We start from the raw sequence: 23093 nt of genomic DNA on the forward strand, positions 1-23093 counted from the left end.
GGAAGAAGGCCTTAAAGTGATGCAGATCCCATCCTCCATACCAGCAGTGCTTCCTAGACCACACAAAAAATACAAGGCACCAGAAAATTCACCAGCTTGTTTGATTGGTCAACCCAAACCTGACTCTGTAATAACTCAGGCTGTCCAGCTCAGGCCCAGAAACCCATCCTCTCCGCTTTCCACGTCCCCCGGATAAGGAAGGACAGCACTTAGATACAATAGGAAAGAAATTCTCCACAATGACAGCTACACCAGTAAGGGCAGGAAATTCGTTGGCGATTTTAGGCCGATACGACTGCCAGATGTGGTCGGACATCCCCCAATACATTGATCTCCTTTCCAAGGATGCTAGAGCTGAAGCACAAAAGATATTACAAGAGGGAGAAAAGATCTCTGTTGAGATCATAAACTGTGCAGTAGATGTGTCGTCCACAGGTTTTCACCAGCTAGCCGGAGCAGCAGTACTAAGTCAACAGGGTTGGCTAAAGGCCACTTCCTTCCGCCCGGAGGTTCAGATGAAAGTTCTGGACATGCCATATGATGGGGAACTACTGCTTGGCAAGCATGTCGATGATCCGCTACAATAAATAAAAATGGACATGGACACAGCTAGATCGTTGGGTTCTGTACAATTCAGAAAGCAGCCCTTTCGAGGGGTAAGAGGGAGAGGACTTTGGGCCAGATGTAGCAAATCGGCAATTTGCGACTTGCAAATTGCGAGTCCCTGCGACTCGCAATTTGCAAGTCGCAAATTGCTATGCAGTACGGTGTCTCAGACACCGACTGCGACTCGCTATGGGGTCGCGATGACCTACCTCATGAATATTCATGAGGTGGGTCGCAAATTGCGGCCCCATAGCGAGTATAGGCACTCGCTAATATGGAGGCCTGCTGACGTCAGCAGACCTCCATGTTCGTGACCTGCTTTTAAATAAAGCAGTTTTTTTTTTTTACGTGTAGCCCATTTTCCTTACAGGAAAACGAGCTGCACTTAAAAAAAAAAACGAAACCTTTAGTTTCGGTACATTTTCAGGGCAGGGAGTGGTCCCTTGGACCACTCCCTGCCCTGAAAAAATATTTGTGGGTCCAGTCACAAACTGGAAGGGGTCCCATGGGGACCCCTTCCAATTTGCGAGTGGGTTACCATCCACTTGAAGTGGATGGTAACTGCGATGCCATTTGCGACCGCGTACGCGGTCGCAAATGGTATTGCATACCACTCAGACTCGCAAATAGGAAGGGAACACCCCTTCCTATTTGCGAGTCGGAAATGCATATTGCGAGTCGGTACCGACTCGCAATATGCATTTCTGCATAGCAAAGAGGCATTTGCACCTCGCAAACGGCGATTTTCGCTGTTTGCGACGTGCAAATACTTTGCTACATCTGGCCCTTTATTCCTACAGAAGTGGTCTGCACCAATATAGACAGTACCAACCTTATCAGGGCCAGTTTCTTTCAGCCACCAATCAACAACAACAATCCTATTTCTATCCTTTTCTTCTTCTGAGTTCTGCGTGTTAGCCCTTGAGATAGTGCTCGGTATTCAAGTTATATCGAAGAACACCTCTGGCAGACCCCTGTAGTAACTTAAGAGATGCCTCTCTCCCATGCCCACTCAGGTAATGAAAGATAGGGTATCTTCCCAGGACTATGAAAGAGGAGGGTGTGAGCTACACATTGTAATAACTCCTGTTCTCCAGTATTGGGGTATCTTTCATAGATTCACATGCTTGAATCATTCCCCATTGTTTAAGTGGGAGTCCCACAGTACACAGAAAGCAGTAAATAAAAATGTAACATTGAGGTTAATGGAAAAATAAATTCACTCTAATAGCTTATCAGTGTTATTAGAAATGACCCAAAGTCCAGCCAATGAGGCAAGAGCACCCTTTAGAACCCTCACCACAGAGGCTCCAGTCTCTCAGATTCTCTACCGCATGTCGTGTGAAGGAGCCTCTCTGAGCTCTGCTCAGTTTACTTTTTCCTGACAGGAATTCTTTTGAATACTGTTTTCTGCTTCTACAGCAGTGACTTCTACATCATGTCTACAACCAAAAAAAGGTCTATTTTGACCTTGCAACACCTGTGGAAAGCTAAGACTTCACTGTGAGGACCCTCACAAGGATTGCATTTACTGTCTTCACCCATTACACAAGGTGAAACATTGTAAACGTTGTTGAACCTTTCCTCACAAAACTTTGAGAGACAGAGAGGCCAGACTCCTGCTTTAGCTTCAAAAGCTTAAATCCATAGAAAACGTCTCTGATGATGATGACCGCCCCACCATAATGGCATTGAGAAAGAGGAAAAGATCTGTGGAGAGTTTCTCTCCAAAAAGAAGTAAGGCTGCCAAGAAAATGCATTTTGTGAAGGAAAAAATGCAGGAAATTCCTTCCACTTCAAGGAAACCTAGTGAGAAAGGTAATTCTGAACCTTCCACTCCAGCTGCCACTACAATAAAGATAAAAAAACTGTCCAGTTCTCTGCCACCATCAACATCAAAAATGTCAGTCTCGTCGACGAGGCAGTCAACGAGCGCATCATCGGCGGCAGGTTTGATTCCCACTGCTACCATAGCGACGGCAACATTTACAGCACCGCCTTCGCCCATGATAATAACGTTGTCGCAGTTGTCATCGATGACAATAACTTCGGTGAACATAAAGTATGGGCCTTCTTTACCATCGACAACACCCCAGGGTAAGAAAACTTTGAAGAAATCAACCATTATAGAACCATCGATGAAGAGGTTTCATTCCTCAACATTAGCTCTATCGTTGACAGGTAAGAAATCAAAGGCTACTACATCGTCGACGACTCCATTGACATACGTACCAAAAACTATAGCTCTGTCGCCGACAGCCCGTCAACAGCAGCTCCGATGACACCAGCTCAGTCAACAGCAACTTTGAGAATGACAACACCGTCGACGATGGCTCCGACGACGAGGGCACCGTCCACTCCCCATTACTTTCCTGCAGACACTCCGGCAACACCTATACCGTCAACAACAGTGGATTCAGAGAAATCTTTCTTTTTAACCTTAAGAGTGATAACAATAAAACGTAAATCCGCTCAAGAGACATTGCTACCTTCACATACCTCACCCAGTAAGGTGTCACCTGTACCTCCAGAACATCTTCTTGATGAAGAGGAATATGGAGATGAGTACTTCGATGATGGTCTGTTTGCGGAGGCATGTAGTCCTTCAGACCTACAAATGAAATGCCAGGAAGAGAATGAGGAAGAGTGTGAAGAGTTATATATTCAAAAATCATTTCATGAGCAACAAGATGTTCGCAAGAACAACAGCGCAAGCCAACAGTGCCGATGCCAGTGTCACTAATTGCCAATTTCCAGCATATGATGCAAGATGACTACAATAGATTCCCACCAGCAGGATCAACAACTCTGCTGCATCATCCACAGCTACCGTTAAGTCCTTCTTCCAGAGACCAATCCTCAGAGTTTCTAGTACTTACAGTACAATTACCACCTCCATCTTCACCTCCCGAAAATGATCCGCCTTGCTCGGAAGAGGATCAAGAAGAAGGGGAAATCCAGGACACTGCTTCACTCCCCAATGAATCAGATGACTATCAGACGCAAGACCACCCCCCTCTTCTCCACCCCTAGTAGATTCTCCGCCACAAGATATAGGAGGGTTCCATAGTGTAATGGAAAGAGCAGCCAAGAGATTCCAGCTTCCCATTGTAACAAAGCAGTCGGATAGCTTCCTTTATGACTTTAAAGAAGACACCATAAAGTCAGTTTGCGCAATCCAGACTGTAGACTTCATCTTGGAAGAAGGCCTTAAAGTGATGCAGATCCCATCCTCCATACCAGCAGTGCTTCCTAGACCACACAAAAAATACAAGGCACCAGAAAATTCACCAGCTTGTTTGATTGGTCAACCCAAACCTGACTCTGTAATAACTCAGGCTGTCCAGCTCAGGCCCAGAAACCCATCCTCTCCGCTTTCCACGTCCCCCGGATAAGGAAGGACAGCACTTAGATACAATAGGAAAGAAATTCTCCACAATGACAGCTACACCAGTAAGGGCAGGAAATTCGTTGGCGATTTTAGGCCGATACGACTGCCAGATGTGGTCGGACATCCCCCAATACATTGATCTCCTTTCCAAGGATGCTAGAGCTGAAGCACAAAAGATATTACAAGAGGGAGAAAAGATCTCTGTTGAGATCATAAACTGTGCAGTAGATGTGTCGTCCACAGGTTTTCACCAGCTAGCCGGAGCAGCAGTACTAAGTCAACAGGGTTGGCTAAAGGCCACTTCCTTCCGCCCGGAGGTTCAGATGAAAGTTCTGGACATGCCATATGATGGGGAACTACTGCTTGGCAAGCATGTCGATGATCCGCTACAATAAATAAAAATGGACATGGACACAGCTAGATCGTTGGGTTCTGTACAATTCAGAAAGCAGCCCTTTCGAGGGGTAAGAGGGAGAGGACTTTGGGCCAGATGTAGCAAATCGGCAATTTGCGACTTGCAAATTGCGAGTCCCTGCGACTCGCAATTTGCAAGTCGCAAATTGCTATGCAGTACGGTGTCTCAGACACCGACTGCGACTCGCTATGGGGTCGCGATGACCTACCTCATGAATATTCATGAGGTGGGTCGCAAATTGCGGCCCCATAGCGAGTATAGGCACTCGCTAATATGGAGGCCTGCTGACGTCAGCAGACCTCCATGTTCGTGACCTGCTTTTAAATAAAGCAGTTTTTTTTTTTTACGTGTTGCCCATTTTCCTTACAGGAAAACGAGCTGCACTTAAAAAAAAAAACGAAACCTTTAGTTTCGGTACATTTTCAGGGCAGGGAGTGGTCCCTTGGACCACTCCCTGCCCTGAAAAAATATTTGTGGGTCCAGTCACAAACTGGAAGGGGTCCCATGGGGACCCCTTCCTATTTGCGAGTGGGTTACCATCCACTTGAAGTGGATGGTAACTGCGATGCCATTTGCGACCGCGTACGCGGTCGCAAATGGTATTGCATACCACTCAGACTCGCAAATAGGAAGGGAACACCCCTTCCTATTTGCGAGTCGGAAATGCATATTGCGAGTCGGTACCGACTCGCAATATGCATTTCTGCATAGCAAAGAGGCATTTGCACCTCGCAAACGGCGATTTTCGCTGTTTGCGACGTGCAAATACTTTGCTACATCTGGCCCTTTATTCCTACAGAAGTGGTCTGCACCAATATAGACAGTACCAACCTTATCAGGGCCAGTTTCTTTCAGCCACCAATCAACAACAACAATCCTATAGGCAGCCACCATCTGCAGCCTACAGACATACCACCAGAGGAAAGGGGCAAGTTCACATCCAGAAAACACTGACGTCCAGCAGGTGCCTGCCTCCAACCCCTATTCCAACTCTCAGATAGGGGGTAGAATTTCCAGCTTCTCCCACCAGTGGTCCCAGAACACCTCAGACGATGGGTTCTCGATATTGTCACCAGAGGGCATACCCTGGAATTTCAGCAAACCCCTTCCTCTTTATGTACCAGTGCGAGGACCCCCACCTGCCCACTTAAAAGAGCTCCTTTTACAGATTTCCACAATGATAGACAAGGGAGCACTAGAGATCGTACCAAAGTCTCAGAGGGGAACCAGCTGCTACTCCCGCTTCTTCCTCATCCAGAAAAAGAAAGGAGACTGGCGCCCCATCTTAGATCTTCGACGTCTAAACAAATTCCGTAAAAAATAATCATTCTGGATGGTCACTCTTCATGATGTATTACATTTGCTCAACCAGGGGAATCCCATGATGCCCTTAGCTCTCCAGGACGCCTATTTTCATATCCCTATTCACCCCAGCCACAGGAAATTCTTACGCTTCAAGGTAGCAGGCACCCACTACCAATTGAGAGTGTTACTATTTGGTCTGAGATTAGCTCCTCAAGTGTTCACCAAGGTCTTAGCTCCGGTGGCAGAATACCTCAGATAAAAGGGAGTTCAAGTGTTTCCATACTTGGATGATTGGCTAATAAAAGCAAACACAGCGTCCAAGGCAGCCAGAGACACAGCAACATGCCTATCCCTCTTCCAGAGATTAGGCCTCTCAGTCAACTACCTAAAATCACACCTAACGCCATCAACCAACATCACCTTTCTAGGAGCCGTATTAGATACGGAACAAGCAAAAGCTTTGCCTCTCAAGACAGGCAGAAGAAGATTCAAAATCTAACACTCCGCCGTAGCAAAAGAAAGTCCACTTTCGTCCGGATCTACAAATCTTTTCTGGGAATGCACTCCTCTTGCACTCTGTTGAAACCAAACTCCCGACTCCACATGAGACCACTTCAGCAACAGTTAGACAGCCAGTAGCCACAAATAAATGGCTCTTTTGACGACATCATCCAAATAACCCCACCAATGAAGCAGGCCATGGAATGGTGGTCGAAGACGGCCCACTTCTCCGAAGGTCTCTCCTTTCTGAATCAAAGCCTGGAACATATTCTGACCACAGACACGTCCCTAGATGGATGGGGCGCGCACCTTGAAGACCTGACAGTGAGAGGAAAATGGACCAACCAGGAAGCAATGCTCCCCATCAACTTACTAGAATTAAAAGCCGTCTTCGTAGCGCTCAAGTCCTTCCTGGCCAAGATCAGGGGCTCATCGGTTTTTGGTCCGAACCGATAAACACCACAAGCATGCACTACCTCAACAAGCAGGGCTTTGCAAAATCACCAGCGCTGTCTCTCCAGGCGGAGGAAATATGAAATTGGGCACTTTGACATCACATACCTATCAGAGCAGAACACGTTCCAGGAGTATCCAACACCCTTGTGGACTCATTAAGCAGGACCTCAACAACATGTCACAAGTGGGAGCTCAACCAGACAAATCTCAATCATCTTTTTTTCCCACTGGGGCAAGCCCAGTTGTGACCACTTTGTGACAAAGGAAAACAAGATATGGCAGTACTACGCAAGCTGGCAACCAGAGAGAGGGTCGAGGGGAATGCATTTTTGATCAGATGGCCAGGGATCTATTCTTACGCTTTTCCCCTGCTTCCGCTAATCCCAAGCGTTCCAAAGAAGATGAAGAGAGAACCTTGCCGGCTGTTACTGGTAGCTCCCAGATGGCCACCCAGTTCTGGTTCACAGAGCTTACACTCCTCTTGGAGCAACCTCACATTCGGTTGGAAATAATACCAAACTTACTAAAAAATGAATCGAGATCAGGTCCGTCATCCCAACCCGACTTCTCTTCGGTTATCAGCCTGGCTCCTGAATTCAATGAATTTGCTGATCTAAACATTTCAACAGATTGTCGGGAAGTGCTTGCTAATGCTAGAGCCCAGACTACAAATAAAAAATACAAACTCAAATGGAAGAGATTCTGTACATGGTGTAAGGATTCTGATGTCCACCCTCGGACATCTTCTCCAGAGCAGATACTTCTGTGTCTTCACTTAGCAAAACCAGGTCTCTCTCACTCACCCATCAAGGTTCACCTGGCAGCCATTTCTAGATTTAGCCGTACTGCTAATGCACCATCTTTGTGGTCCTCCAAAACAATTCCTAATGGGGCTAATCAGATTGTTTCCTCCAGTGAAAATCTCTTGTCCTCCATGGCACTGCAATATTGTACTTTCACAAATGATGAAGCATCCATTTGAGCCTATACACAGAGCAGACTTGAAATACATTTCCTGGAAAACCGCGCTTCTCCTAGCGTTTACTTCAGCAAAGTGAGTGGGTGACATTCAATAATTTTTCAATCTCTCAACCCTTTCTCAGTTTAAGTCAGACACTGTTATCCTTAGAACTCATCCTAAATGTATCCACAAAGTTCCCTCAAGCTTTGATCTGAATGAACCAGTGGTATTGAAGACATTCTTCCCAAACCCCCAAACTCCAGCAGAAGGAGCACTACATTCCCTAGATATCAAGAGATGTCTCCAATTCTACATACAAAAAACTAGCAACTTACGCAAGGCTGATCAATTGTTTGCAGGATATGGACAACCAAGAAAAGGCTATCCCATTAACAGACTACAGTTCGGTGGATCGCCACCACCATACAATTTTGTCACCAGCTAGCGGGAAAGCCACTGACAGCCAACGTCAAAGCCCGCTACACCAGAGCTGTCTCCATCTCCGCAGGGGTGCCTTTACATCAAATATGCAGAGTGGCAATGTGGTCTAGCAGCCACACCTTCACTCAGCACTACTGCCTAGATGCCATAGACAGGTTGGATGTAGCAGGTGGACAAGCAATTCCACGAAATGTATTTGCATAAGGTGAGACCATTCTTTTCCCACCTTCCACTAATATATATGTGGATACCTTATGTTTACTGCTAATTATTCCGAATCAAGCTTGCAAATCTATGAAAGATAACCCAATACTGGAGAGGAAAATAAGTTACTTACCTGTAACTGTGGTTCTCCAGTATTGGTATCTTTCATAGATTCACATGCGAACCACCCTCCTCCCCATAGAGGGTCACCTCATGTCTTGTTCCTTTATACATCACTTGTGCTAGAAAATCTGAGAGACTGGAGCCTCTGTGGTGAGGGTTCTAAAGGGTTCTCTCGCCTGATTGGCTGGACTTTGGGTCATTTCTAATAACACTGATAAACTATTAAAGTAAATGTATACTTCCATTTACTGCAATGTTAAATTTAATTTACTGCTTTCCATGTACCGTGGACTCCCACTTTGACGATGAGGAATGATTCAAGCACGTGAATCTATGAAAGATACGAATATTGGAGAACCACAGTTACAGGTAAGTAACTTATTTTCTTCATTGAAATCCTCTGCACGTGCCGATCAGGGTGTAATTCCCTAGTTAGATAGATCGATCTCTATGGAGCAGAGAAGGTTGATGTGGAATAGAAGGTGCAAAACCGGGCCCATACATTCCTCACTACTAGTACTGCTGATACCTTTCTAGAAGGGAAGGACATCTTAAGGGTATGGAAAAAAGAGAGGGAAGCTAAAGAGCTAAAATAGAAGAGTACTACATTGAGTAACCTGATCTGTTCTACCTTCTCAGTGTGTGTGAATTTTTTTGCAAGTTGTATAAGTGTGCTGGAGGTTTTAGAACTGTTTTTGTAAGGGTGAAATCTTTCCTCTGAGGGTCGTTTGAAGGAGTAAGATAATTGATCCTTCAGTGTGTGTGAGTTCTCTCTTCTTGGGCATATAAGTGTTCAATGTGCAGGCGCTGTATCCGAGTAAATGAGCTGAGAAATGATCCAAGGCTACCTTTTTGATATAACTAGTGCATTTGAAGTTGAAAATATTGTATGCCTACCCATAAATATAATAATTTATTTCTTATTCATAATAAATAATTTAGAAGAAATCTTTGTTCAGAAGGTTTTCTTGTAGTCTAGCCACATTGTCAATAAGTGCTTATAATCATATGTGTGAAGCTTGGGTTGGCAATGTCTGTTTTGGGGACACCACATAGAGGATTGGGGGTGTTATTTTTCACACTCATTTTCTGTGAGATCCTGGTGCCTATCTACTCTTTGTTTTTGAGGGTTACCCTTGTTGACCTTGTCAGCATTGCCAAAGTAACCAAACTGCATACTGAAGAAAGGACATTCATCAAAACATAGGATACAAGTCCTGGAAGGTTGAACAACGCTTGGAAACAGACAGGAAAACAGAATATGGGTAGAAATCCATTCTGACTGCATCTGTTTTGGGGCACTATTTCTCATCGATGTTCTGTCCAAGAGATGCTCACTTAGTGTTGGAACAGATGTCTTTCCGTTTTTGCTCGTCTTGCCATTCCAGTTTACATCAGGTGTGCAACTTGTGTTTGTCCCCCGAACACGAGGAGACAACCTGCGTGGCATGCAGGTCTTTTCGATCAAAGAAGACACTCGGAGGAGCCAGAAAACTCAAAATGTATTGACACAGCTTACCTATACCAAAAAAGGGATCCATAAGACCAACTTTGGACCTCAGACCCCTAAACTAATACATCCTCTCACAGCATTTTCACATGGTCATTCTGCAAGATGTCATCCCATTACTACAACAAGGAGACTTCATGGCATTACTAGATCTGAAAGATGTCTACTTTCATATCCCTGTTCATCCAGCGCATCGCAGTGGTGGAACACCAGCAATCTCCTCAAAGGTCGGCCATTCCTAGACCTAATTTTGCAGAGAATCATTACAACGGACACCTCCCTCACAGGCTGGGGAGCGCATTCACAGGATCTCGCAGTCCAGGGCACTGGGGGCTCAGTCAGTGTCATCTCCATATCAATCACCTGAAGTTTCTAGCTGTTCATCTAGTGCTCAAAGCCTTCCTTCCTCATCTAGTTGGCAAGGTAGTACTTATCAAGACGAATAACATGGCTGCCATCTATTATCTGAAAAACAGGGTGCACCAGATTCCCTCAGCTAACTTACCTAGCTCAGAACATCTGGATACAATATTCATCTGTTAGCAGAGTACTTTCTGAGAGCAGACATCAGCTTTGGAGATTTCCTCAGCGGGAGCTGTCAGTAAGTCCACAAGTGGGAACTCCACCCACAGGTCCTCCTCCCATACTTCCAGCAGTGGGGTCAATCTCAAATAGACCTCTTTGCCACAGCAGAAAACACAAAATGCCAAACCTGCGCCTCCAGGTTCCCACACCCACAGTCCAAGGGCAATGCACTGTGGTTCAGTTGGTCAGGGTATTTGCCTCAATTAGTCAATCAATCAAAAACATTATAGAGCGCACTACTCACCCGTAAGGGTCTCAAGGCGCTGGGGAAGGGGGAGGGGGGAAGGAGGAGGGGGGAGCTTACGCTTTTCCACCTCCCCCACTGCTTCTGTTTGTGGTTCGCAAACTTTGGCAGTTATCCCTGAATCTAATCCTCGTGGCTTCCACACAGGCCAGACAACCATGGTTCACCACACTTCTGGAACTCTCAGTAGTTCCCTCACAAGGTACTCCGAACAGGCAAGACCTTCTCACACAGAATCACAGAGAAATCAGGCCTCTGGACCCCAGGTCCCTCAACCTTGCTATCTGGCTCCTGAAGTCCTAGAGTTTGGTTATCCTATCCCACCCCAACCCCCAATGAACATTCTTAAAGAACCACGCAGACCTGCTACTCTTGCTTGCTGTGCAGCAAATTGGAAAAGATTTGTCCAGTATTGCTATTCCAAACAAATCTATCCCTTACAACCCAGTGTTCAGAACATTATTTGTTATCTTTTTCAATTGCATACCTGCGTTCTAGCCTTTACATTTATAAGGTTACACCTAGCAGCAGTTGCCGCGCATCTGCAAAACACAGCATAATCATTATTCAGGATCTCAGTTGTCAAGGTCTTCTTAGAAGGCCTTAGACGGGTCATTCTTCCTAGGGTGCCACCAGCTCCTACTTGGAATCTTAACATTGTATTGGCAAGATGAATGGACCCTCAATTCAAACCCCTCTACTCCTGCCTCTCCAATTCTTCTCTTGGGAAGTATCATTTCTAATGACGATCACTTCACTCGGATGTATCAGTGAGCTTCAGGCACCAACCATAGAAGAACCATTCCTTAAGCTACATAAAGATAGGGTGGTACTACTTACCAATCCTAAATTTCTCCCTAAGGTGGTATCTCAATTTCATTTTAGGTTTAGAAGAACCATTCCTTAAACTACATAAAGATAGGGTGGTACTACATACCAATCCTAAATTTCTTCCTAAGGTGGTATCTCAATTTCAATTTATCATTCTATAGAGCTATCAGCATTTTTCCCCCATCCTTACTCAGATGTGGAGCAGGCTCTACACTCCTAGATGTCAAACGAGCCGTCATGTATTATATTGATAGAACTAAGACATTTAGAAAGACACAACGTTTTGCTGCTTTCTCTAACCCACACGAAGAAAAAGCCATTTCTAAATCCGGTATTGCATTTTGGATTGTTAAATGTAACCAGACATGCTATGCCAAAGCTAAAAGATCTCTACCTACTCCTCTTAGAGCTCAATCTACTCACAGAAAGGGAGCTTCTGTGGTGTTCCTACGGAGCATACCTATAGTTGATCTACATACAGCAGCTACGTGATCTACACCACATACATTTACAAAACATTACTGTGTAGATGTGCTGGCTCTTCCATAAGCTAATGTCGGCCAGGAAATCCTGCACGTTATTCCAAACTACTGCAACACCCACAGGCTAGCAACTGCTTTTAAAGGAGGACTGCTTTTCATTCTAAGCTATGCATGTGTATTTACAGCCACACATGCCAGCAACAAAAAATATTATTTATCCAGTAAGCATCAGTTCATGGCATGTAGTGCTGTAGATTCACATGCACCCACCCTCCTTCCAGGACACCTGCAGTTGTTATAGTTATCTCTGTATTTATCATTCACTATTGCAGCATGAACATTGCATTACCCTACACATTCTATTCTCAGCCGTCTTGTGGGAAAACAAACAAACAATGCAGTTGATGATCATGCACATTGCTAACAAGAGGAGGAGTCACTATACCTTGTGACATAAAAGACTTTGTTCGAACTTGCACACATTCAAGCCCAACACTAAATGGTGGGATTGGCATTACATGCCACAAACAGATGCTTACTGGGTAAGTAACATTTTCTATTTCCACAATATATATGTGTGGTTCTTAGTGACACTCGTTGGCATCAGAACATTTAGAATGTGTTACACTTGAGTATATATCCGGGTCTGCTATAACCACATGCTGTGAGGAATCCTCTATTTAAGGATACAAATCCTTTGCAGAATGCATCTCAAGGTATTTGAATATCCTGGCAAGGCACACGCAGCCTTTTGAGCACCAGAGTACAGAAAAGTAGAGATCACTTCCAAGTGCAGACGCTGAATAAAGTGTATTCTGCTTCCCATTTTCATAGAAAACAATACTTTAATGTGATGTATCCACTACTTTAGAGTCTTGCTATTATTATGCATAGATATGTATGTGTGTAACTGTAGGTGTGCATATGTTAGGGTTGTGCAAAATTTGCATAAACATGACAGAGCCCTGCACTAAACTGCAAAAAGTATTGACAGGAACTGGTGTGACGGCAGTTCCTGGCAATGCTTTAGAACTGTCTGCCAGCTTAGCAGCCATTTCTAAATGTGGCATACGGTAACTTTTTCAGGGTGATGGAGTAGTTTACCATGTTGCCCTGGCAGAGAAATGGGCTGTCTGTCAGAACATCAGTGAGGCCCAGAGTTCTTTGAAAAGGGGAATGAGAGATTTCACAACTAAAATCAGCTTCTACAGATTTCATTATCAAGAATTTTAAAAACCAGTCTTCTCAAAGCTATTTCAAGATGACAACTCTTTGTCCAATTAATTCTGTGAAATGACATTGAGCTTGTGAAATATTTTTATTTCATCTTTAGAAATAAGTTCCTGCCTGGCTGTTGCTCAAAGAAACATGTTGAGTCTGCTCACTGGGACGTTGCTATATATGCTTGTTTGCAGCTGCTCACAAGTACAGGTGTCAGAATATTGAGCTTGATGGGTTAATACTCCTGATTTCAGGATGTGTGACTGGCACATTACAGCTTTGATTCTTAATGCTTCTTATTTCCTTGTGAGATCGAATAAGTGAGTGAAAATCAGTTGGCAATATTACCACCTGTAAATTTATCTGCCAGGAATCTGCACTATCCAAAATCAAAATAAAAAAGTTGTTGTAAGCACACCACATTGAGCACTTCTCATATGAAATGACAGAGCCACAGCTATGCATGAATCCAACAGGCCTAAAGCACTGACACAAAATGTAGTTGTCTTGAACTAACTTTTCAGTAAATTGTGTTCATTCATACAAAAAGGTGAATGTATTCCTACAAGCTTCAGAACGTATAGAATGTGTGGCTCATGAGCAATGGCCTGCAAAAACATCAAACCAAAAGAAAGAGAAATTGAGGCTCTTAACAGAAGATGTAATAATAATAATAATAAAGTTACAAACCGAGTACGACCTCCACAGGAACCAATTAATTGATATTTGCAACTCCGACATGCTCTTCTGTCCTCTGTTTCTGGTATGGAGAAATGTCCTGAGGTCAGTGCCCTGGAGGCACAGGTATCAGTGACCCTACACAACACAAACCTTCATACATTGATAAATCTCTTGTCACACATACCCCTGATTCCTTTCTTACACTGCGCATTGCTTGGGCCCGCAACCTTGCCAACTGACAGACGATGAGTGGTAGGAAGTCTTAGAACCCCAAGGGGGGCTGTTATTAAGGCTCAGATTTTTCCTCAGGTTTTTTTTTTACATGACTTGTGGGGTGAAGTTGCTGGTCTTGTCCCTCCCTAGTGATCCTAAAATATCCCTTTTGTATTTCACTAACAATGTAGAAGGCAGCAGGTAAGAGAGCCCTAGTGTGGATTGGATTAGAGGCAGCCAAGCACAATATCTCCAGAGAATGGAAGGAAATAGAGGCTCCATCGTTGGTGGAACTGAAGAGGGGCCTGGATAGGTGTATGACACTGCAGAAAAACAATATACAGAGTTAGGGGGTTCCTACATATGAATGGCAATGTCTGGAGTGATTGAGCTCAGTAATGAGGGATTTGACTTGACTTGCTTCACATGATCCTGGTCTTTGGACAAGGTGTGCACCTTGGGGACTTGACAAGCTGGTGGTCATGGGTGGCTATGGGAGGTGTGGAGGCAGATGGGACTAAACAGTTGTTATGGCCTGTGAGTTTGCAATGTGTGCTATACGATATGTTCTCTTTAGTTTGGATCTGCCTCTTGAAAATGACACCCTGTCAATTTGTTCTTGCTGTACTGTGTTAATGTTAAATGTCAATAAAATGTGTTGTATACAAAAAATAACAACCATGTCAGCCTTAGGGTGTCATCCCCCCAGAGCTTTTGCCTTCACCCTTCATATTTTTGTTTTAATGTATTTTTGTTGGCCTTAAAACTCTGTGCACTTTACAACTTCTACCATGTGCTAAAGTGGTTGTGCTCACTTCCTAAAACATGGTAAAATTGGCTTACCCTTGATTGGCATATTTAATTTACATATAGTCCTTTGTTAAGTAATATACCGTATGCCCATCACTGGTAAATTAAATACTGCAGCACCTATTGTGCCACTCACTTAAGTAGCTCCTTAAAACCTGTCCGAGCAAGCTTTGTGGACATAATGAATGTTTAGCGATAAATAGAATGCTTTTATCTATGTATGAGACCATGGTAATCGACGTTCATTATGTCCATTTATTGCACACCCGTAAGAAGGTGCTGATTGTCCTCAGCACACAGTATTGTTCTTATAATGAATGATTAAACGTAATAAAGAGATTCTAAATTAAAACATGTGCCATGTCTCCCATTGCCGCCTGTATGCAGTTTTAATCTGCCTATTCGACTTGGCAATATAATCCTCTTGCCAAGCCTAAATCTCCCTTTTTATTACATGTAAGTCATCCCTGAGGTAGGCCCTAGACAGCCCACAGAGCAGGGTGCATTGTAATTAAAAGGTGGGAAATTTACTTTGAAGTTTTACATGCCCTTGTAGTCACACATTTATTTTCCACTACTGTGAGGTCTATAACTTTTGAGTAGGAGCAAGTAGGAAAGTCATGATTGGAATCTGAGCATCTGTAATGAAATCCTCTTTAATTGTATTGTGAAGGCAGGGTTTAAGTCACAATTCTGAAAATGACACTTTTAGAAAGTTGCCATTTTCTTCTTCTAACCATTTGGTGCCTGCAGCCTTCTCCTGGGTCACCTGACTAGGTGTGAGTGGCAGTTGGCCTTTGGATATTCCTCCCAGACAACCACACAAAGGAGGGTCTGTGGGTTAGCAGGAGCCTTATACCCCTGAGGAGGCTCCAAAGCAGTTCTTGATTGATGGGTAGCTAGCTACCCATCAAACAAGAACTGCTTTGGAGCCTCCTCAGGGGCATTAGGCCATATACGAAAGCAACCACACTACAATACAACCTGTGTTCCATGGCAGCTTATGCTAGTCAGGTATGCTGTTGCTCTAACGAATGTCCATTGGGACAAGCCAATGTACATTCATTCATTATAATATATGCACCTATGAATGTACAGTTTATCAACAAATATCAATTTAGATCAGAGAATGTGCACTCACAGAATAACATTTGCTCTTTGTAAATGTGCATCACATTTACTTGATGCAAATAAACATACATAAAAAATAGAGCATAAAAGAAGCCAAGGACATTCTGAAAACAAATGCATGCCCATTTTCTCCCCTAAGCAATCATGCAGAATGATATGTACTCAGCCTGCACAGCTCTGTACTGTGCTCTACATTACTGTACTAGGGCCCAGATTATAACAGCCCCAGAGGACAGTGTGATATTTATCACATCTGATAAAATCCAGTCACAAGATCTGAATTTAGTGGGTATGATAAATAGCACCAATCATGATTTTGCCCAAACAACGGGGCATGGCAGGTGGCTTTTGGTGCTTTACACAACAGTCCAATATCCTGGTATTTACTGGGCCTTTTTTTCTCCCCTGGTAAATGTTGGCAGGTTTGATATTCTGAAACTGTCCTGCACAAATGTGTGAAGATACACTGCTAGGCGCAAAACTTGTAATTCCAATATGTTCTGTTTCAGGAGTTATCGAACATATTGGAATTACCTAGGCCAGTCGTAATCAGAGCCATAGTCGCCAAACCTCACTTACTGTAAGTTTTAAACTAGGGTTACGGGTACAGTAGTGTAGACTACAACTCTTAATTTATCTCACACATCTTTTAAAGGCACCTAATGCTGAATGACTACCATTACTCTGCAACACACGACATAGTTCTGTGTATCTTTTCAGGATGATTATAGTACTTTGGAGGAAAGAGCTCAAATAACAGCGTAACTAATGCCTTTCAGTACTTTTAAGAATGTATTTATAGTTGTTGAAGTAATCAACACTATATAACTTTAACTTTACTTTTCTTAATATTTCTTTTTGATTTAACAAATATATAAGTGATATCCTGCAAAATGATGCAGGATTACAAATGTTCTGTAGTGTTATCTTTTGTATCAGTTCCAGAAGGCTAAAATTCTGAGATGCCAGCACGCCAACTGAAACTCACGTTGTGTGGGCTTTAAAGCATAGGCCTTTCTATATACAGAGACATATTTTTGTGTGTTTTCCGATTACATTTAATTGGAGCTTCTTACCTATTATCTCAGGATGCTATATTCACTTTTTCCACTTATGTACTGGCGCTGCTCATTGCGAGGAGTTTGACGCTACTAAGAAAATGAAACAAACTGATTCTAATAGTAATGTTTTCATGTACCTTGTGGTTCTACTTTCGTAAGAATTTTCCTTACAAGGCAAAATCCTTCAGCCATGCCACTGGCTAACTTGCCCTGTTTTGGGATTTGTTCCTTTTACTGCAGTGGGGTGGTTGCAGGGTACCCCTGCTGTGTATTTGTTGATAGGGTGGGCTTTAAAACAGCAGCTTTTGTCTGTCCTGCCGTCTTCACACCACATACCCTTCCCTGACAGGGAAAGGATTAGGCAAGGCGGTGCAGGGTGGCACTTGAGTTGATGAAAAAAAACACAAGCGGACGAAGACTGACTCGTTGCACTTCAAACGTGCTTATGAGCCGAAAGAAACACTTTACATTGCCTGTACTTCAGGTACGCCCACCCCACAGAAACTGAAAGGGGGCGGGGCTAAGACCCATTCAGCACAATGGGCGTTGCATGCCTGGGTTACGGTCTGTAGTGGAGAATGTCATGCATGCATTTTTTCCATAGGAGTCTCTCAATATGAGGAAGCCTGTGGCATAGCATTGCATCGCAAAGGTCCATATATAATATTGCAAAATCAATGTGTCGCTGACAAATATGATCACTACAGCTCTCAAAGTTAACACGGTATTGGGGCACTGTACAGTGTCCGCTTCCATAATGCTGTAGTCAGAATGGCTGTGCATATTTGGGTTCTGGATATAGCTTCCATGTGTATAGAAGTAGAAAGAAATGGAGGCACCATGATGTTGAACATGCCAGATTGTGACTCGATCATCAGATCAAAAAAATGTGTTTCAATGTGATTTGTGTGCATGATGTTTTTTTTATGTGGTAACTAGTTTAACCAAGTGGGAGCTCCTCACGTTTATTTTCCTCGCCAGAGCAGATGCAAAAGACCTCGTCTTTGTAAAGAAGCCACATATTAATGTAGTTCCTGTGTGAATTGTTACTGTAAAATCCATTGCTTTCCATACTGGGTGTATAAACAAAATGGCCAATTCTGGTGCAATGTAACAACCCATAGAAACCCACTATCACTCATAAGTAGGTCACTGTTGAAATTGAAAACAGTTTCCTCAAGACATTTGGAGCCAAGTCAGTGATGAAACTTGTGGGAACCTGATGTAGTCTATGACTTTGCTCCAAATACAATTCTAGGACCTCCAGGTCTTCATTCTGGGGCATATTCATGTATAATGATTCTACATCAAAGTTAATTGTGGTTGATATGGATGAAATTGGATACCTATTTTTTGTCCCGTCTGTCATGTCCTGTACAAAGCAGCCAACCGTAGAAGTGTAAGGCTTGAGAAACAAATCAATATATTTGGAGACTGGACCAGGTAATTGGCCGCCCTCTGCTATGGCTGCCAGGTGGTTGGTTCATGTTTCTGTGAACTTTCTGGAGGTACAATGTTGGTAAGTTTTTTTTTTTAGGCAGGAAGTCATATTCATTTGCAGTGAGCCAGTATTAAGCCCTTATCAATAATGGACGTAATTTGTTCCCACTGATATGATAGAACCTACAGAAGGGTGGTCCAGTTTTTTGTAAACCTTTGGAAGGAGATACAGTGGTGGTATATAGGGATGTTTTGTATGCAAGAAGTCAGCATATTTTGCATGGATCCAGAAGATGCTTATCTCTTGTCGATTATGAATTTAATTTGTTCTTGCATGATCTTTATAGTATTCTCTTTGACTGTCCTACAGTAGTCTGTATAAAGACCTGTCTCATGCTTTCTGTTATATAGACCAGTCTGTCATGTATGATTATGCATTATTGCGATATCCTGATTCAATAGTAATTCTGGTAGGGTTTTCCTTTTAGGGGCGGTCAGGATGTATTTATAGTATCTTTCTTTGGTTGCCATCTTCTTCATGTCAGTAGTACCTTCTCCTAAAAATTATCTGGGTGTAGTTGCTTGCATCAGAGGTGTGAAGGTTGATTTGGTGTGTAGTCCTTATGTGTCCATTTGTGTGTTGGTATCATTTTGGTGAACAAAAGACAAGGCAGAGATGAAAGCACATTGAACCGCATGTTTGAACAAACTTATTTGACTGATTTCTTCCTAAGTCGTCACTTCTGAAATGCACTTTGGTAAACTAACTTTGTCTCATTAGCAGTGACTGTGTATCTCAGCTGGGGGTCTGTGATCCTTTGCCTTTTGGGGTCCCCTCACTACACAGCTTGGCAGGTGAAAAGGTTCTTCCAATATTCCACACCACTACTCCAAGGGGAAACACCCAGGGCTGGGAAACACCCCAGGCCAGGAAACTCCCAAGGCCAAACTGGACATTATACATTATGCTGTAGTGTGGTCACTATCCTTTGCGCATTTGCTTCAGGCTTTAGGCCTTTGTGCATTTTGCCCTGGATGTATTTTATTCCTTTGCTTGTAGCTTAGAGCCTCCGTGCACTTTGCTCTAAATGCTTTTATTCGGCTTCGTACTGTTATTTTTCAAATAGCCAGTTCTACGGTCCTGTTTTATATTTCATATCACACTGTTTAGCCTACTTCAGCACTGGAGTTCTCCATAACACATTCTTGTTCACTCTGTGCTTCAGTCAAGGATACAGTCTGGTACATTGCCGATAGACGTGGTAGGAGTTTAGTCTTTGGCATTCCTGCTTAGGGACATTTTGTGATCTTGCTGACATGTTAGTTATAAAAACACTTCCTTGTCCCAATACACGCAAGAGGGAGATTCCGACCAGGGAACTACAACTAGACGCTGACTGCCTTGTTGCAGATGCTGAACCAAGATCACAGGCCTTTGCTCAGGTATGAGGGCTGATGTCTCCCCAGTGATTCAGAAAGGCAAGTTAGAAGCTTAACATGCTGTGCTCGAAATAGAACTAGCAGAGGGAGAGTAGGAACTATTAGACACCATGATAGCGTTGTTCTTATGTTTTACTCTCCTGGTGACTATTTCAATCCTACTGTGTTGTATGGTTCTGGTTATTGCGGCTCACGCCTTATTATCTAAAATGCAGTTGTTTTATTAAAATATTATATAAAACTTATACTGCCTTTGTCATTTGTATATGAGATCATACTGTAAATGAGAGAGTTGGTTTGGATCTGAGTGACCACGACTTCCCTGAGAAGTTCCAAAGATGTAATGCGCTCGGCTGCCCATTCATCTCTTCCCTTTGGGAGAAATGAGGCACTGCTAGTTAGCCGGAGCAAAAAACGGATTTAGGGTGACAGAGTTCCTTACACGTGGGTCAGACTCAGTCCCCCACACCGTCATCGATCCTGCTGCCTAGAAATCCAGTAGTCTCATTTAGGATAATGAGAGCCCACGCGACAATGCTATTCTCTTGTTTTCCCAGTTGACTGGATGGGCTGCCATGATCCAATTATGAAAGGTCCTATGGCAGGATTCACATGGCTGACTCCTGAAGTGTGGGGCTGGTTTGAACATTTTTTCCAGGGTTTATTTTAGTGCCCAGTCTGGCCTTCAAAACTTCATCTTTCATCATCAGCTTGGGCAAGAAGCTCAGTGGTAGACTCGAATAATGAAAACAACCATGTAAATGTTTTAACACCCCATCAATACTGTACAGACAATATAACATGTAAGCCTGACTGTCTGTGGGAAATATTGCCAGTGGAGACAAATTATGTTTGTGTCAAATAAAATTGCATCCATTGCTCTGGGTTTTATGCCAGGCTAGATATGCTGATATCTGCCCAAAATCATCACCACTCCAATTCCTGAGCCTACTGGGGTTTTTCCCAGTGTCCTGTGTGATCAACCCAGCCCTGGAAAGGCATCTGTACCTTTAAAGTTATACATTCACATGACTTCAAGCTTTTATTTTCTCCTTGGCAGAGCGGGATACACGCTGCAGAGCCTGAATGTATTGGCCTTTGAGAGGGAACGGCTGGAGAAGAAAGTAAGTGGAAAAGAAAATGCCCTATGGGGAGAGTAGAAAGGTTGAGGGGATAGAAGGAAAACTTGAACATAGGGTCAAAACTGATTTGCATATGGCTGGGTCCAAACTGGGGCGACGCGGTGGGCAAAATAACAATGGATTAAACCCATTTCTGTGACTGGGGGTGAGTTTTTGAAAGTTTCAACACTCCAGTCCATCATTTTATTTTGTGAACTTGAACACATATTCAGCTGCTGCCATGTAAATATGTGTGTATGGATCTAGTTTCTTTCAACCAGTGTGTAGCTTTCTTGCTGCTGATGTGTCCAGGGATTGTAGGTCTTCAACTGATGTGCCCTTGTAACTCCCTGTAACTGTGACTCAAATGTGCTGCCATCGCACTGAACCGTGATGCTTTCTATCTCTGCAGATCCACCACTATAAGCAGATGCAGAGTCAGCCACCCAATGAGCTCCTGAACCAGCACCGCAATATCATCCAGCACTTCCAGTGGCAGAAAGCTCACCTGGAGCAGGGGGGCCCGGCGGCTAGGAAAGGTAATAGGCTTCCATCTGTTCCCCTAAGTAGCACATGCTCATCTATGTGTGTCTTAGGAGACTTTTTTCATGGCTTGAATGGGGAGGAGCTGATGTCTCGTTCTTACTAACATTAAAGGGTCTTTGATATCGGTACCTTGGGGTGAGAGTAGAGTGGTGCAAAGGATACAGTGACTCTCTTTTCAAAGCTGCAAAACATACAAAACTTATATTGGGCAAGTGGCCTCGCTCACTTGAACATGGCTAAGCCCCTTTTCTTCAGCCAGAAAATCTGTTCTCTCGTCTGTAGTTTTTGGGGGTCAGCCTGGTGGAGACCTCAGCCTTCCATTCCTAGGCACAAACTGCCAATGATATCACAAACAGCATGAGCCTTCATCTTTGAGTCCTGATAACATGTTGAGAAGGTGTTATGTGCCCTTTTTAAACTTCCAGTACATTCCAGACAAGTGATCTTCACAGCTAATCTTATAATTTCGATTTTCCAAAAACATACTCATTATTTAATCAACAAATCTCCTAGTTTCCTTTATATGCTCCTGATAACGTGATTGCCTGGGTAGCCACTACAGTGGAAAAGGCTTCGCTCTTGGCTGACTGGAAAAATTATCCTGCTCCGTAATGCTCATTTCGGGGGTGGATGGTTGCAATCACTCCTTACATAGACCCTTGTATCCAGGGAACATTTATTCTCTTGGGAGAGATTTGGTTTGGAGCATCCTTTGAAGGCCTTTAATTGATTCATTCCATTGAGGATTTCAGTTTATGGTCTCTTGACATCTATTGTGGATTCAGTAACGTCCCTTTTTTTTTGTTTTGTTTTTTGAGGGAGGGTGATGATTGTCAAGACATTCCTGGTTTATGCATTTTTACTTGAAAGTGTCTATTCCACTGGTTAAAGTATTTCAGCCTCACACGCTATCTCTCTTATTCAGAGTACGTGACCCAACTGGAGCGGTTCTTGCAACTTTATACTGAGGCAGTTCGACGTCTTGGTCAGGAAGGCAAAAGGGTAAGAAGTCTGTTGCATTGACTCTTAGCATTAAATGACAATGGACAGTGTTCAGGGTGCAGTTCATAGAAAGTACGTTTTTCTCAGGATTTACTGGGATTTAAAGCTCCCTATACATCTGGACTCTGAGTTACTGATAATGTGTGTCTTGACAGGATGCAGCAAAGGATGCTCTATACAAAAGAAACCTGGTTGAAAACGAGGTATGTCCACTCAGTGCGCACTGGAAATAAGTCCGTCCTCTGGTCGGTTTTACCATGCCCTTCTTGCCTTTTCACTGTCTGCACCTTTTCCTGGTAGTTTGTATTCAATAGTTGGCTGGTTATCATGTGCACATCTGTTTGTTTGCCCACCAGCTGCCACGTTCAACCA

The 23093-nt window shown here is 43.5% G+C and overlaps 1 protein-coding gene across 2 annotated transcripts in view; it reads left to right on the forward strand.

Annotated features, from left to right (window-relative positions):
* Window positions 1–23093, forward strand: part of CC2D1A (coiled-coil and C2 domain containing 1A) — a 130046-nt gene that overhangs the window by 104222 nt on the left and 2731 nt on the right. For both annotated transcript variants that reach the window (XM_069230445.1, XM_069230446.1), the window contains exons 25-28: window positions 21113–21176; window positions 21586–21712; window positions 22645–22721; window positions 22877–22924. In XM_069230445.1, coding sequence (XP_069086546.1) covers window positions 21113–21176; window positions 21586–21712; window positions 22645–22721; window positions 22877–22924 — 316 coding nt within the window. The remainder of the gene's footprint in view (window positions 1–21112; window positions 21177–21585; window positions 21713–22644; window positions 22722–22876; window positions 22925–23093) is intronic.

Source organism: Pleurodeles waltl, chromosome 4_2 (genome assembly GCF_031143425.1).
Source record: "Pleurodeles waltl isolate 20211129_DDA chromosome 4_2, aPleWal1.hap1.20221129, whole genome shotgun sequence".
Taxonomy (NCBI): domain Eukaryota; kingdom Metazoa; phylum Chordata; class Amphibia; order Caudata; family Salamandridae; genus Pleurodeles; species Pleurodeles waltl.